Below are 13,443 nucleotides of genomic sequence, written 5' to 3'. Positions count from 1 at the left end.
ACATACCTTATGTTCAACATCTGTGTGTATCACAGGAGGCTGCTGAGGGGAGGATGGCTCATAATAATGGCTGGACCGGAGCAAATGGAATGGCATCAAACCATGCGTTTGATGTATTTGATACCATTCCACCAATTCCAGTCATTACCTCAAGCCCGTTCTCCCAAATGAAGGTGCCACCAACCTCCTGTGATATACACACTTTCTGTTTAAAAGCTGCCAAATATCATACACCACGGACAACATCACTGTTTATCCAAGTGAATTCATAATGTCAATCAATTCATTGATTGGTTGATTGATTGATGTTGATTGGTTGATTGACGTGGGATGTTAGTGTGGGGTGTAGTATGTTATTGGGACACTGTCTATGAGTGTGTGAGAGAGAATGGATGTGTGTGGGTGGGTGAGAGGGAGAGAATGGATGTGTGTGGGTGGGTGAGAGAGAGAGAGAGAATGGATGTGTGTGGGTGGGTGAGAGAGAGAGAATGGATGTGTGTGGGTGGGTGAGAGAGAGAGAGAGAGAATGGATGTGTGTGGGTGGGTGAGAGAGAGAATGGATGTGTGTGGGTGGGTGAGAGAGAGAGAGAATGGATGTGTGTGGGTGGGTGAGAGAGAATGGATGTGTGTGGGTGGGTGAGAGAGAATGGATGTGTGTGGGTGGGTGAGAGAGAATGGATGGGTGTGGGTGGGTGAGAGAGAATGGATGTGTGGGTGGGTGGGTGAGAGAGAGAGAGAGAGAATGGATTTGTGTGGGTGGGTGGGTGAGAGAGAATGGATGTGTGTGGGTGGGTGGGTGGGTGAGAGAGAGAATGGATGTGGGTGGGTGGGTGAGAGAGAATGGATGTGTGTGTGTGGGTGGGTGAGAGAGAGAGAGAATGGATGTGTGTGGGTGGGTGAGAGAGAGAGAGAGAATGGATGTGTGTGGGTGGGTGAGAGAGAGAGAATGGATGTGTGTGGGTGGGTGGGTGAGAGAGAATGGATGTGTGTGGGTGGGTGAGAGAGAGAGAATGGATGTGTGTGGGTGGGTGAGAGAGAGAGAGAATGGATGTGTGTGGGTGGGTGGGTGGGTGAGAGAGAATGGATGTGTGTGGGTGGGTGAGAGAGAATGGATGGGTGTGGGTGGGTGGGTGAGAGAGAATGGATGTGTGGGTGGGTGGGTGGGTGAGAGAGAGAGAGAGAGAGAGAATGGATTTGTGTGGGTGGGTGGGTGAGAGGGAATGATGTGTGTGGGTGGGTGAGAGAGAATGGATGTGTGTGGGTGGGTGAGAGAGAATGGATGGGTGTGGGTGGGTGAGAGAGAATGGATGTGTGTGCGTGGGTGAGAGAGAGAGAGAATGGATGTGTGGGTGGGTGAGAGAGAGAGAGCGAGAATGGATGTGTGTGGGTGGGTGAGAGAGAATGGATGTGTGTGTGTGGGTGGGTGAGAGAGAGAGAATGGATGTGTGTGGGTGGGTGAGAGAGAGAGAATGGGTGTGTGTGGGTGGGTGGGTGAGAGAGAATGGATGTGTGTGTGTGGGTGGGTGAGAGAGAGAGAGAGAATGGATGTGGGTGGGTGGGTGGGTGAGAGAGAGAGAATGGATGTGTGTGGGTGGGTGAGAGAGAATGGATGTGGGTGGGTGGGTGGGTGAGAGAGAATGGATGTGTGTGGGTGGGTGAGAGAGAGAGAATGGGTGTGTGTGGGTGGGTGGGTGAGAGAGAATGGATGTGTGTGGGTGGGTGAGAGAGAGAGAGAATGGATGTGTGTGGGTGGGTGAGAGAAAGAGAATGGATGTGTGTGGGTGGGTGAGAGAGAATGGATGTGGGTGGGTGGGTGGGTGGGTGAGAGAGAATGGATGTGTGTGGGTGGGTGGGTGAGAGAGAGAGAATGGATGTGTGTGGGTGGGTGGGTGAGAGAGAATGGATGTGTGTGGGTGGGTGAGAGAGAGAGAGAATGGATGTGTGTGGGTGGGTGAGAGAGAGAGAGAGAATGGATGTGTGTGGGTGGGTGGGTGGGTGGGTGGGTGGGTGGGTGAGAGAGAATGGATGTGTGTGGGTTGGTGAGAGAGAATGGATGGGTGTGGGTGGGTGAGAGAGAATGGATGTGTGGGTGGGTGGGTGAGAGAGAGAGAATGGATTTGTGTGGGTGGGTGGGTGAGAGAGAATGGATGTGTGTGGGTGGGTGAGAGAGAATGGATGTGTGTGGGTGGGTGAGAGAGAATGGATGTGTGTGGGTGGGTGAGAGAGAATGGATGTGTGTGGGTGGGTGAGAGAGAGAGAATGGATGTGTGTGGGTGGGTGAGAGAGAGAGAGAGAGAGAGAATGGATGTGTGTGGGTGGGTGGGTGGGTGAGAGAGAATGGATGTGTGTGGGTGGGTGAGAGAGAATGGATTGGTGTGGGTGGGTGAGAGAGAATGGATGTGTGGGTGGGTGGGTGAGAGAGAGAGAGAATGGATTTGTGTGGGTGGGTGGGTGAGAGAGAATGATGTGTGTGGGTGGGTGAGAGAGAATGGATGTGTGTGGGTGGGTGAGAGAGAATGGATGGGTGTGGGTGGGTGAGAGAGAATGGATGTGTGTGCGTGGGTGAGAGAGAGAGAGAGAATGGATATGTGTGGGTGGGTGTGAGAGAGAGAGAGAGAGAATGGATGTGTGTGGGTGGGTGGGTGAGAGAGAATGGATGTGTGTGGGTTGGTGAGAGAGAGAGAATGGATGTGGGTAGGTGGGTGAGAGAGAGAGAGAGAATGGATGTGTGTGGGTGGGTGGGTGGGTGGGTGGGTGGGTGGGTGGGTGGGTGGGTGGGTGAGAGAGAATGGATGTGTGTGGGTTGGTGAGAGAGAATGGATGGGTGTGGGTGGGTGAGAGAGAATGGATGTGTGGGTGGGTGGGTGAGAGAGAGAGAATGGATTTGTGTGGGTGGGTGGGTGAGAGAGAATGGATGTGTGTGGGTGGGTGAGAGAGAATGGATGTGTGTGGGTGGGTGAGAGAGAATGGATGTGTGTGGGTGGGTGAGAGAGAATGGATGTGTGTGGGTGGGTGAGAGAGAGAGAATGGATGTGTGTGGGTGGGTGAGAGAGAGAGAGAGAGAGAGAATGGATGTGTGTGGGTGGGTGGGTGGGTGAGAGAGAATGGATGTGTGTGTGTGGGTGAGAGAGAATGGATTGGTGTGGGTGGGTGAGAGAGAATGGATGTGTGGGTGGGTGGGTGAGAGAGAGAGAGAATGGATTTGTGTGGGTGGGTGGGTGAGAGAGAATGATGTGTGTGGGTGGGTGAGAGAGAATGGATGTGTGTGGGTGGGTGAGAGAGAATGGATGGGTGTGGGTGGGTGAGAGAGAATGGATGTGTGTGCGTGGGTGAGAGAGAGAGAGAGAATGGATATGTGTGGGTGGGTGTGAGAGAGAGAGAGAGAGAATGGATGTGTGTGGGTGGGTGGGTGAGAGAGAATGGATGTGTGTGGGTTGGTGAGAGAGAGAGAATGGATGTGGGTAGGTGGGTGAGAGAGAGAGAGAATGGATGTGTGTGGGTGGGTGGGTGGGTGGGTGGGTGAGAGAGAGAGAATGGATGTGTGTGGGTGGGTGAGAGAGAATGGATGGGTGTGGGTGGGTGAGAGAGAATGGATGTGTGGGTGGGTGGGTGAGAGAGAGAGAGAATGGATTTGTGTGGGTGGGTGGGTGAGAGAGAATGATGTGTTTGGGTGGGTGAGAGCGAATGGATGTGTGTGGGTGGGTGAGAGAGAATGGATGGGTGTGGGTGGGTGAGAGAGAATGGATGTGTGTGCGTGGGTGAGAGAGAGAGAGAGAATGGATGTGTGGGTGGGTGAGAGAGAGAGAGAGAGAGAATGGATGTGTGTGGGTGGGTGAGAGAGAATGGATGTGTGTGGGTGGGTGGGTGAGAGAGAGAGAATGGATGTGTGTGGGTGGGTGAGAGAGAGAATGGGTGTGTGTGGGTGGGTGGGTGAGATAGAATGGATGTGTGTGTGTGGGTGGGTGAGAGAGAGAGAATGGATGTGGGTGGGTGGGTGAGAGAGAGAGAATGGATGTGTGTGGGTGGGTAAGAGAGAATGGATGTGGGTGGGTGGGTGGGTGAGAGAGAATGGATGTGTGTGGGTGGGTGGGTGAGAGAGAGAGAATGGATGTGTGTGGGTGGGTGGGTGAGAGAGAATGGATGTGTGTGGGTGGGTGAGAGAGAGAGAGAGAGAATGGATGTGTGTGGGTGGGTGAGAGAGAGAGAGAGAATGGATGTGTGTGGGTGGGTGAGAGAGAGAGAGAGAATGGATGTGTGTGGGTGGGTGAGAGAGAGAGAGAGAATGGATGTGTGTGGGTGGGTGGGTGGGTGAGAGAGAATGGATGTGTGTGGGTGGGTGGGTGAGAGAGAATGGATGTGTGTGTGTGGGTGGGTGAGAGAGAATGGATGTGTGTGGGTGGGTGGGTGAGAGAGAGAGAATGGATGTGTGTGTGTGGGTGGGTGAGAGAGAATGGATGTGTGTGGGTGGGTGAGAGAAAATGGATGTGTGTGGGTGGGTGGGTGAGAGAGAATGGATGTGTGTGGGTGGGTGAGAGAGAATGGATGGGTGTGGGTGGGTGGGTGAGAGAGAATGGATGTGTGGGTGGGTGGGTGAGAGAGAGAGAGAATGGATTTGTGTGGGTGGGTGGGTGAGAGAGAATGGATGTGTGTGGGTGGGTGAGAGAGAATGGATGTGTGTGGGTGGGTGAGAGAATGGATGTGGGTGGGTGGGTGGGTGGGTGGGTGAGAGAGAATGGATGTGGGTGGGTGGGGATAAACTGATGCATACGTTGAACTAACTGACCCCTCCCCTAAAATAGATTTATATGTTATGATTAATCACTTATCTACCACACTTCCCCACATCCCATAACATGTCATGCTTATTTAAGCATGATTTTATTGTGGATGTACTGTATCTTTAGTTGTCTTTATCATTACCTTTTTGTTTATTCCTGTCGCTGTAAGAAAAGGACAGAAAAGCATTGTTAAAATGCTATAGTTTTCTAAATCAACGTAATGTACGCACACTTTCCCATAGTCATGCATGTACTGTTAGCTTGTATACAATGCATACAATGTATTGTACAATCACAGGGTGGTGTGCTGATGCTGATGTGATGTCGTGTGATTCAATGATTTTTAACTCTGTTCTTCTGTGTTTGTGGTGTCTGTGTGTTCATGTCTTATCTCTGTGCTTGTTGGTGTGTCCCTCTTTGTGTGTGTTTGTCTCTGTGGCTCTACCTTGTCCTCACTCATGTGAATGTCTGTCTCTATGCCTGTCTCTGTGTCCTTGTCTCTCTGTGTATTCTCTTTCTCCTCCCCTTGTTTTTCATTCACCCTCTTTTTACCAGATGGTCACTCTAGAGGCAGCCAGGCAGTCAGAGAGGGAGCTTCCTCCAACCCTACCCACTCACTCAAGGGACGATTTCGGGTACGGCCCATCCCGAAAAAAAAACTAGCCCCCTAGACAATAGATCTGAAAGGATTAGATAGGTGTAAGAATTATGGTAAAATATCCACAGAATGTACGAGGGGACAAGATACCTACTACCACGTCTAATCAATTATTTCAGATCTATGAGGTGCCTAGAACTTTCTGATAATCCTGAAAATCCCTTCCTGTTTAAATATCAGAATACGCTGGTAGGGGAAGAACACAATCAAAGTTAATGACTCACATTTCTCCAGGTCACCGCAGTGCCCCAGCTCCCCGAGGCCTCTCCCCCCAAAGAGGCAGGCTCCAGTATAGGCAGCAGTCACAGGAAAGTGGGGCGCTTCTCTGTCACCCAGACGGAGGCCCAAAAAGAGGAGAAAGAGCTAACAGACAGCTCTCCTGTGTCTCCTGACCTGGAGAGAGAAAGGAGGAGGACCCGAGGGAAAGAGGGAGAGGAGGGGAAGAAGAACCCAGCACTCAGCCACCCACCCCGAGGACATGGGCATGGTCACTCACCCCTAGGCAGTAGTGATGATGAGGAGAGTGAAATGGGGGATGAAGACCTGAGGAAGGAGCTGCACAAGCTGAGAGAGAAGTGAGACATGGAGGGGATAAGGAAAGATTAGATTATAATGAACCCAATCAAGAAAGAAAGAAAGAAACTGAAGTATCTACTGAATTCCCCTTTTTCACATATTGACTAACCAGTTTTTATTCTCTTCCTCCCTCCCACTCCACTTCATCCCTGCCTGCCTATATTCTCAAAATGTACTCACTTTCTCCTCCTCAATTATTTCTCTGTTTCTCTATTCTGTCTCCCTTTCATTAATGATCTCCCAAACTCCATTCTGTTAATTTCCCTTCCTCCCTCCTCCCCTTCTCCTCTTCCTCTTTCCTCTACCTGTGTTCTACCTCTTGCCAGACACATCAAGGAGGTGGTGTCCCTGCAGGCTCAGCAGAACACAGAGCTCCAGCAGCTGTACAAACAGCTCCGCTCCCTCAAAGACCACCGGCCGACCCTGCCTCTGCCCCGCACCCCAACCCTCCCCTCGGGAGCGGCAGCCCTCTCCCCCCGCAGGCCCGGCCCGGCCAAAGCCAAGCTCCGGCCCAGACCCCACTCCCACATAGACAACAATGGAGTCACTGGTCACCCTGGTAACCAATCTCTCTTCCTGGGTCTACATTCGGTCTTTCAATCTCGATCTCCTTGTATTTTTCTCTCTCCCCCCTCCTTCCCCCTACACACAACACCCCATAATGCCAACGCAAAAACAGGTTTTTAGACATTTTTTCTCATGTATTAAAAAATGTAAAACATAAATATTTTATTTACGTAAGTATTCAGACCCTTTGCTATGAGACTCGAAATTTAGTTCAGGTGCCTCCTGTTTCCATTGATCATCCTTGAGATGTTTCTACAAGTCCATCTGTGGACATGATATGATTGGACATGATATGGAAAGGCACATACCTGTCTATATAAGGTCCCACAGTTGACAGTGCATGTCAGAGCAAAAACCAAGCCATGAGGTCGAAGGAATTGTCCATAGAGCTCCGAGACAGGATTGTGTCGAGGCACAGATCTGGGAAAGGCAGTTAACCGACAGTTACCCGGTAGGCCGTCATTGTAAATTTGAATGTGTTCTTAACTGACTTGCCTAGTTAAATAAAGGTAAAAATAAAAACAAATAAAAAATGGAGTTTGCCAAAAGGCACCTAAAGACTCTCAGACCATGAGAAATAAGATTCTCTGGTCTGATGAAACCAAGATTGAACTCTTTGGCCTGAATGCCAAGTGTCACGTCTGGAGGAAACCTGGCACCATCTCTATGGTGAAGCATGATGGTGGCAGCATCATGCAGTGGGGATGTTTTTCAGCGGCAGGTACTGGGAGTCTAGTCAGGATCGAGACAAAGATGAACGGAGCAAAGCACAGAGAGATCCTTGATGAAAACCTGCTCCAGAGCACTCAGGACCTCAGACTGGGGCGAAGGTTCACCTTCCATCAAGACAATGACCCTAAGCACACAGCCAAGACAACGCATGAGTGTTCGATCGGCTTTCGAACCCAACCGAATATCTCTGAAGAGACCTGAAAATAGCTGAGCAGCAATGCTCCCCATCCAACCTGACAGAGCTTGAGAGAATCTGCAGAGAACAATAGGAGAAATTCCCCAAATACAGGTGTGCCAAGCTTGTAGTGTCATACCCAAGAAGACTCGATGCTGTAATCGCTGCCAAAGGTGCTTCAACATTGTACTGAGTAAAGGGTCTGAAATCTAATGTAAATGTGATATTTCCATTTTTTATTTTTAATAAATTAGCAAACATTTCTACAAACTTGTTTTTGTCATTAAGGGGTATTGTGTGTAGATTGAAGAGGGGGGAAAAAACAATTTAATCAATTTTTGAATAAGGCTGTAACCTAACAAAATGTGGAAAGCGTTATGGGATCTGAATACTTTCCAAAGGCGCTGTACATGTGATATCTGACTGTCTGTTGTATCTCGTGAAGGTATCCAGCAGTCCAGTAGTTTTTCAGGCGGAGAACAGAGCAGACTACCACCGTACTGCAACCCAGAACACACCAGTCTACTGACTACTAAAAGAGGTAAGTAAAGGTTTCACCAAAACATAAGACTATTCCGCTTCCTCTGAATAAAGTGTTTGATTGAATATCTTCCCTTTTTCTTTTCTCAGACCACAGTCCTCCCTCCCAAGATGCCAGGAAGAGCACGTTCACAGATGACTTGCACAGACTGGTTGATGATTGGACAAAGGAGACAGTGGGTCCCACCCATCCCAAGCCCTCGCTCAATCAGATCAAGCAGATTCAGCAGGTGCAGGAGTTGAGAGGCTGGCCACAGCCCACAGAGGTAAAGTACAAGGTTCACCCACTTGTGACCTATACATACAGTTGGTGTACAATTCAGTCTATGACTGCAAGCTACCAATAACTACTACTACTACTACTACTGTTGTTACTACTACTACTACTGTTGTTACTACTACTACTACTACTGTTGTTACTACTACTACTACTACTACTACTACTACTACTACTACTACTGTTGTTACTACTACTACTACTACTACTACTACTACTGTTGTTACTACTACTACTACTACTACTACTACTACTGTTGTTACTACTACTACTACTACTACTGTTGTTACTACTACTACTGTTGTTACTACTACTGTCACTACTACTGTCACTACTACTGTCACGGAAAGTGGACCAAGACACAGCGGGGAAATGTGCACTCATCTTCTTTTATTTAAATGGACAAAGAAGGTAAACCAAAATAAATACGTACACAAAAACACAATGACTAATAACAGGCCGGTAAGGCAACAAAGCTATACCCAGCACAATCTCCCACAAATACTAAAACAAACACATACCTATATATAGAACCCTCAATCAGAGGCAACGAGAAAACACCTGCCTCCAATTGAGGGTTCAACCCCCAATTAACTAAACATAGAAATACAAATAACTAGACTGAACATAGAAATACATAAACATAGAACAGTGCCCAAAACCTGGAATACTAAATCAAACACCCTACAACTAACACAACCAGCCCGAACCACATAAAACAAATATACCCCCTGCCACGTCCTGACCAAACTACAATAACCCCCCAAAGGTACAGACCCCGGATGCACCTCACACAAATAAACAAAATAACCCCAAAACAAAATAAATCCCCTAAACTAAAGGGAGGGAAGGGCAGGGTGGCTGCCGTCAACGACAGCTCCTGTGCTACACCCCCCCCCCCCCCTCCCCAACCAACCTATACTGGAGGTGGCTCAGGCTCAGGTCTATTTCCCCCACCCAACCTGTCCACCCCTGCTAAATACTCAGGGCTGTAGAGCGGCTCTGGGAGCTCCGGACTATAAGCCGTCTCTGGAAGCTCCGGACTGTAAGCTGACTCTGGAAGCTCCGGACTGTAAGCCGACTCTGGAAGCTCCGGACTGTAAGCCGACTCTGGAAGCTCCGGACTGTAAGCCGACTCTGGAAGCTCCGGACTGTAAGCCGACTCTGGAAGCTCCGGACTGTAAGCCGACTCTGGAAGCTCCGGACTGTAAGCGGGAACAGGACGTTGTTGTTATGTTTAGGCTATAATCTGAATGGAGTTATTGTTATGTTTAGGCTAACTGTAGGACAGTGAGAAGTGCAGTAACATTATGGCTAGCCTCAATTAGTTTATTATATCTCTGTTTGATGTAGTCAAGACAGGTAATATGTAATCGGATTGGGACGATAAGTTACTAGCAAGAAGTCAGTCTAGCGTGAGATAACAGTGGTTACGGTCTCTCCCTCCGTGCTGCGGTGCTCCGAGCGTTTTAATAAAGTAGCAAAACCATTGGCTTTTCTGCTGCTTCCCTCACTCGGATCGGACCGGTTGTCCTTTAGATCCTTTTGGAACAGGTTTTAAAAAGGCATATTGAGTCTGGGGCTTTCCCATGTCTATTTCGGAACGGAAACTCTAACTCCCATCACTATTTGTCCTTATTCAAATTCAATCATGATGTGTTTAGAGACTGATTAGAGGAACAATAGAACACTTAGTACCAGGCCATTAGCAAGGGCCATTAGCAAGTTTGGTAGGCTACTCATCAGCGCCATTCATTTGCAGTTTTGGATTGGGATTACAGTGACCAACGCTCATAGGCAATTTGACTGTGGTCATGACTCGTGACTGCCGGTGTGGCTGTAATATGGTCACCGCAAAAGCCCTAGTTATTACATACATTATAATGGTATGCTTGGTGTTATGGTGCTCATTAGTGTGTCTTGACTGTCATCTTTCCAGGTGGCTCCTCCAGGTTGGTTCCCTGTGGCACCACTGAACCCCCAGGCCTCCCCAGCCCCAGCTCAGTACACTGCTGGGGGGAGCCTGAGCCAGTGGAGTGGGGTGGGGGGACCACCAGGATCACAGCAACAACAAACGCACATGCCTCAAGTCCCACAGCTGCAGCAAAGTTTACATCTCCAGCAAGCCCAGCCTCCTCACCCATTACAGATACAGCAATCACCTCTATGCCTACAACAACAGCCCCTAATCCAGACTCCACTATTGTCTCAGTCCCCGGCTCCTGTACAGCCACAGACTGGGCAACAACAGATACCCAAGCAGCCCAATGTCGGTGTAGGAGCCTCACCACAGAATCAGAATCAACCTCCGTTGCCTTCCCAGATACCCCAAATGGCCCCGTCATCTCAGCTGGCCCTAGCCCAGCCTGGGTGTCTGATTCCTGGGTCTAGCACAACCACGGTGGTGGGAACCATAGACACTGGACCTGCTGCTGCTGCCACCGGTGGCCCCGGAGGGACATTCTGCTCCTCCTCCTGCTGCTCTGCTGCTGCTCAACCATCCAGTGCCAAACTTCACCCCACACCCCCAACCTCAACTCTTCCTCTGGGACAGCAGTAAAATGAAGAAAATAAAAAAAGGGAAGAGTGATGTCGATTATGATGGAACGAGGGAAGGAGAAAAAAGATTGAGAGTGTGTATGTTATGAGAGGTAATGTCTGAGAATGAGAAAATGGACGCCAGTGGGTTTGTAAAGATGAGATGGGGAGTGAATGAGAGAGATGGTTGAGTCTATGTAGAGTAGAGTAGAGTATGTACAGACAGAGGGAACATTTGGAACTCTGGGGGGGGGGGGTTATTGTTGTGTTTGAGTGTTGAGATGTACAAACTTACGTAACGTTTGTGTGTGTATTTGTGTGTGTGTGTGTTTGTGTTGCCATTGATTTTCTCAATACATATCTCTTGTGTGTTTTGACACCAAGTAACAGTCATGTTATTTTTTAAATCCAACTAAGTTGGACCCTGAACTCTTCTCCCAAGTAGAGACATGAAGGAACACAAACATTATGACATTATTATTGTATTTTTTATTTTTATTTGTCAATGCTTACTTATATTGAAAAGGACTATGGATTTTAGAAGTGCAATTACTAACTGTCATCTAAATGTTATCATCCTGTATTGTCGTGATTTGTCTGTAAGGCATTTAACAAAATATTTTTGTAGAAGCACGTTGACAACAATCAACCAGACATTTACAAGCCAATACAATGAGCCAACATCTTACATGAATATAGCACAAATGTTTCAACAGGCTACCAATGAGATGTAAAGCAGCTAAAAACAGCATGTTACAGTAACACCACAGAGCATGGTAATAATGGCTATTATCACTACCACAATGTCACTAAGCACACTGTTGTACGGTGTAGTGCACTGGCAAGGCATGTACTTTGTGTATTGTTATATTTTACATTGATAAGTAGTGGTAACAACTAGGTTAGAAGATTTAAAATAACAAGTTGATGAGTAACATGATTAAATTCTGATCAATTGATTTCCTTAATACACTGATAAATTGATTTCATTGATGAATATGTTCAGTGGGCTTTCATTGAAATCTTACTGAATAAACACTCATCGAGACTAAGACTGCATGATCTTACTGCTACAACATACCTTGACTTGCCTGACTTTAGTGCAATCTACTTACACGTGTGCTTATATATATATATATATCACGTCTGCTGCTGTGCACAACAGAAAACTCCAAGGTAACTTATTGATCAGGAATAAATCAATGTTTTATTTGAGCTAAAATAAATACATTTGTTTTAGATAAATGTTTTATTTCCTCTACCAGTCTCAGCCCTGCATATTGAAGGTGTCATCCAAGGAAAACAATGATGAGAAAACAAACAAAATGCTAAGTCATTTCATGGTAATGGAGAACCCATGTAAATGTATAGGGGCTGTTCTCATATTGCCTTCTACAATTAATACTTTACTGTGTGTGTGTGTGACTGTGCACCAAAAACGTGGACTATGTACAAGAAGTGCTATAGTTTCTAAAGGGTTCACCCTATATGGTGAAAATACCCTCAGATTAAAGCTGACAGTCTGCACTTTAACCACATATTAATTTTATAATTTCCAATCCAAAGTGCTGGAGTACAGAGCCGAAACAACACATAATGTGTCACTGCCTCAATACTTTTAGAGCTCACTGTATGAGATAGACTGCTTCATAGTGAATTGAAAACTCACCATAAAACTACTGAAAGTGGAAGGACGAAAACAAAACATTGACATTTCTATTGGGGAGCTAAAACAGTTTGTGCTTACGCTTATGGTTGTTCAAAAAGTAAAACCATTGCATATGAATATAGAGTTTAACATAATGGTTTCCGGTATTTTTTTGGGGAATTTGACAACCCACATTTTCACAGTACTATAGTTGCTGATTATTAGTGGAGTGGAGGAAGTTACTGTGCTGTCAAGTCAATACTAACATGTTGACCATATGTCACAGCTTAATGATATTCATGAAAAGGAAATGTGGAACTCACCCTTTCCTGAAGTGTTACCAAAATGTAATCTAAAAGAAGAAAATATTATTTTTGTATTTTGAAATGGGGTTGTACAAAATGTAAAAATGGTGTTCTTCTGATCAACATTTAAAATCTGAGGTTATCTGATACTAGAAAACATTGGTTCTCATCTCTGTTGATGGAGTCCCTCCATGCATATATTATGTTCCTCTTAGATTATGTGCTGAAACAGAGCTACGTCATGTTTCAATTACCAGAGGTTTAGTCAGCGTGGATATAATCATAGGGATATCTCAACTTGTTTTATCTCTATGGTAATATTGTCTTACATTTCACATCTTGACTCACTGGACAACAACAAAACGTTATCAAGGGGCAGGCCTAGACTATCTATAGGCCATTGGGATCTTCTATATGACACATACTTGAGTGTCCAGATATTACACTAGATTGGGAACCAATGATTTATAAAGATATTTAATCAGAAAAAAACATAAATAAAACGTATGTTGCTGGTGATTTAGCCTCTGTAAAATGTTAACTAATTGAATTGTTGATTTTATTTATGTTTTGTAACTAATCAAAATAAATGGTGTTAAACATCAAACTGTTAATGGGCATTTTGTTGCTTATTCTATTGGACACACAC

At 46.6% G+C, this 13,443-nt stretch overlaps 1 protein-coding gene across 1 annotated transcript in view; it reads left to right on the top strand.

Moving 5' to 3' along the window:
• LOC106572720 (uncharacterized) overlaps positions 1-13,408 on the top strand; it is a 108,231-nt gene extending 94,823 nt beyond the window's left edge. The window contains 6 exon segments of the mRNA XM_082962223.1: positions 5,334-5,413; positions 5,671-6,011; positions 6,339-6,571; positions 7,932-8,027; positions 8,117-8,292; positions 10,243-13,408. Of these exon segments, the coding sequence (XP_082818349.1) occupies positions 5,334-5,413; positions 5,671-6,011; positions 6,339-6,571; positions 7,932-8,027; positions 8,117-8,292; positions 10,243-10,863 (1,547 nt within the window). The 3' untranslated portion in view covers positions 10,864-13,408.
• Positions 13,409-13,443: the final 35 nt, after the last annotated feature.

The sequence above is a fragment of the Salmo salar genome, chromosome 15 (genome assembly GCF_965601325.2).
Source record: "Salmo salar chromosome 15, fSalSal1, whole genome shotgun sequence".
Lineage (NCBI taxonomy): Eukaryota > Metazoa > Chordata > Actinopteri > Salmoniformes > Salmonidae > Salmo > Salmo salar.
This window is presented reverse-complemented; position numbering and strand designations above follow the sequence as displayed.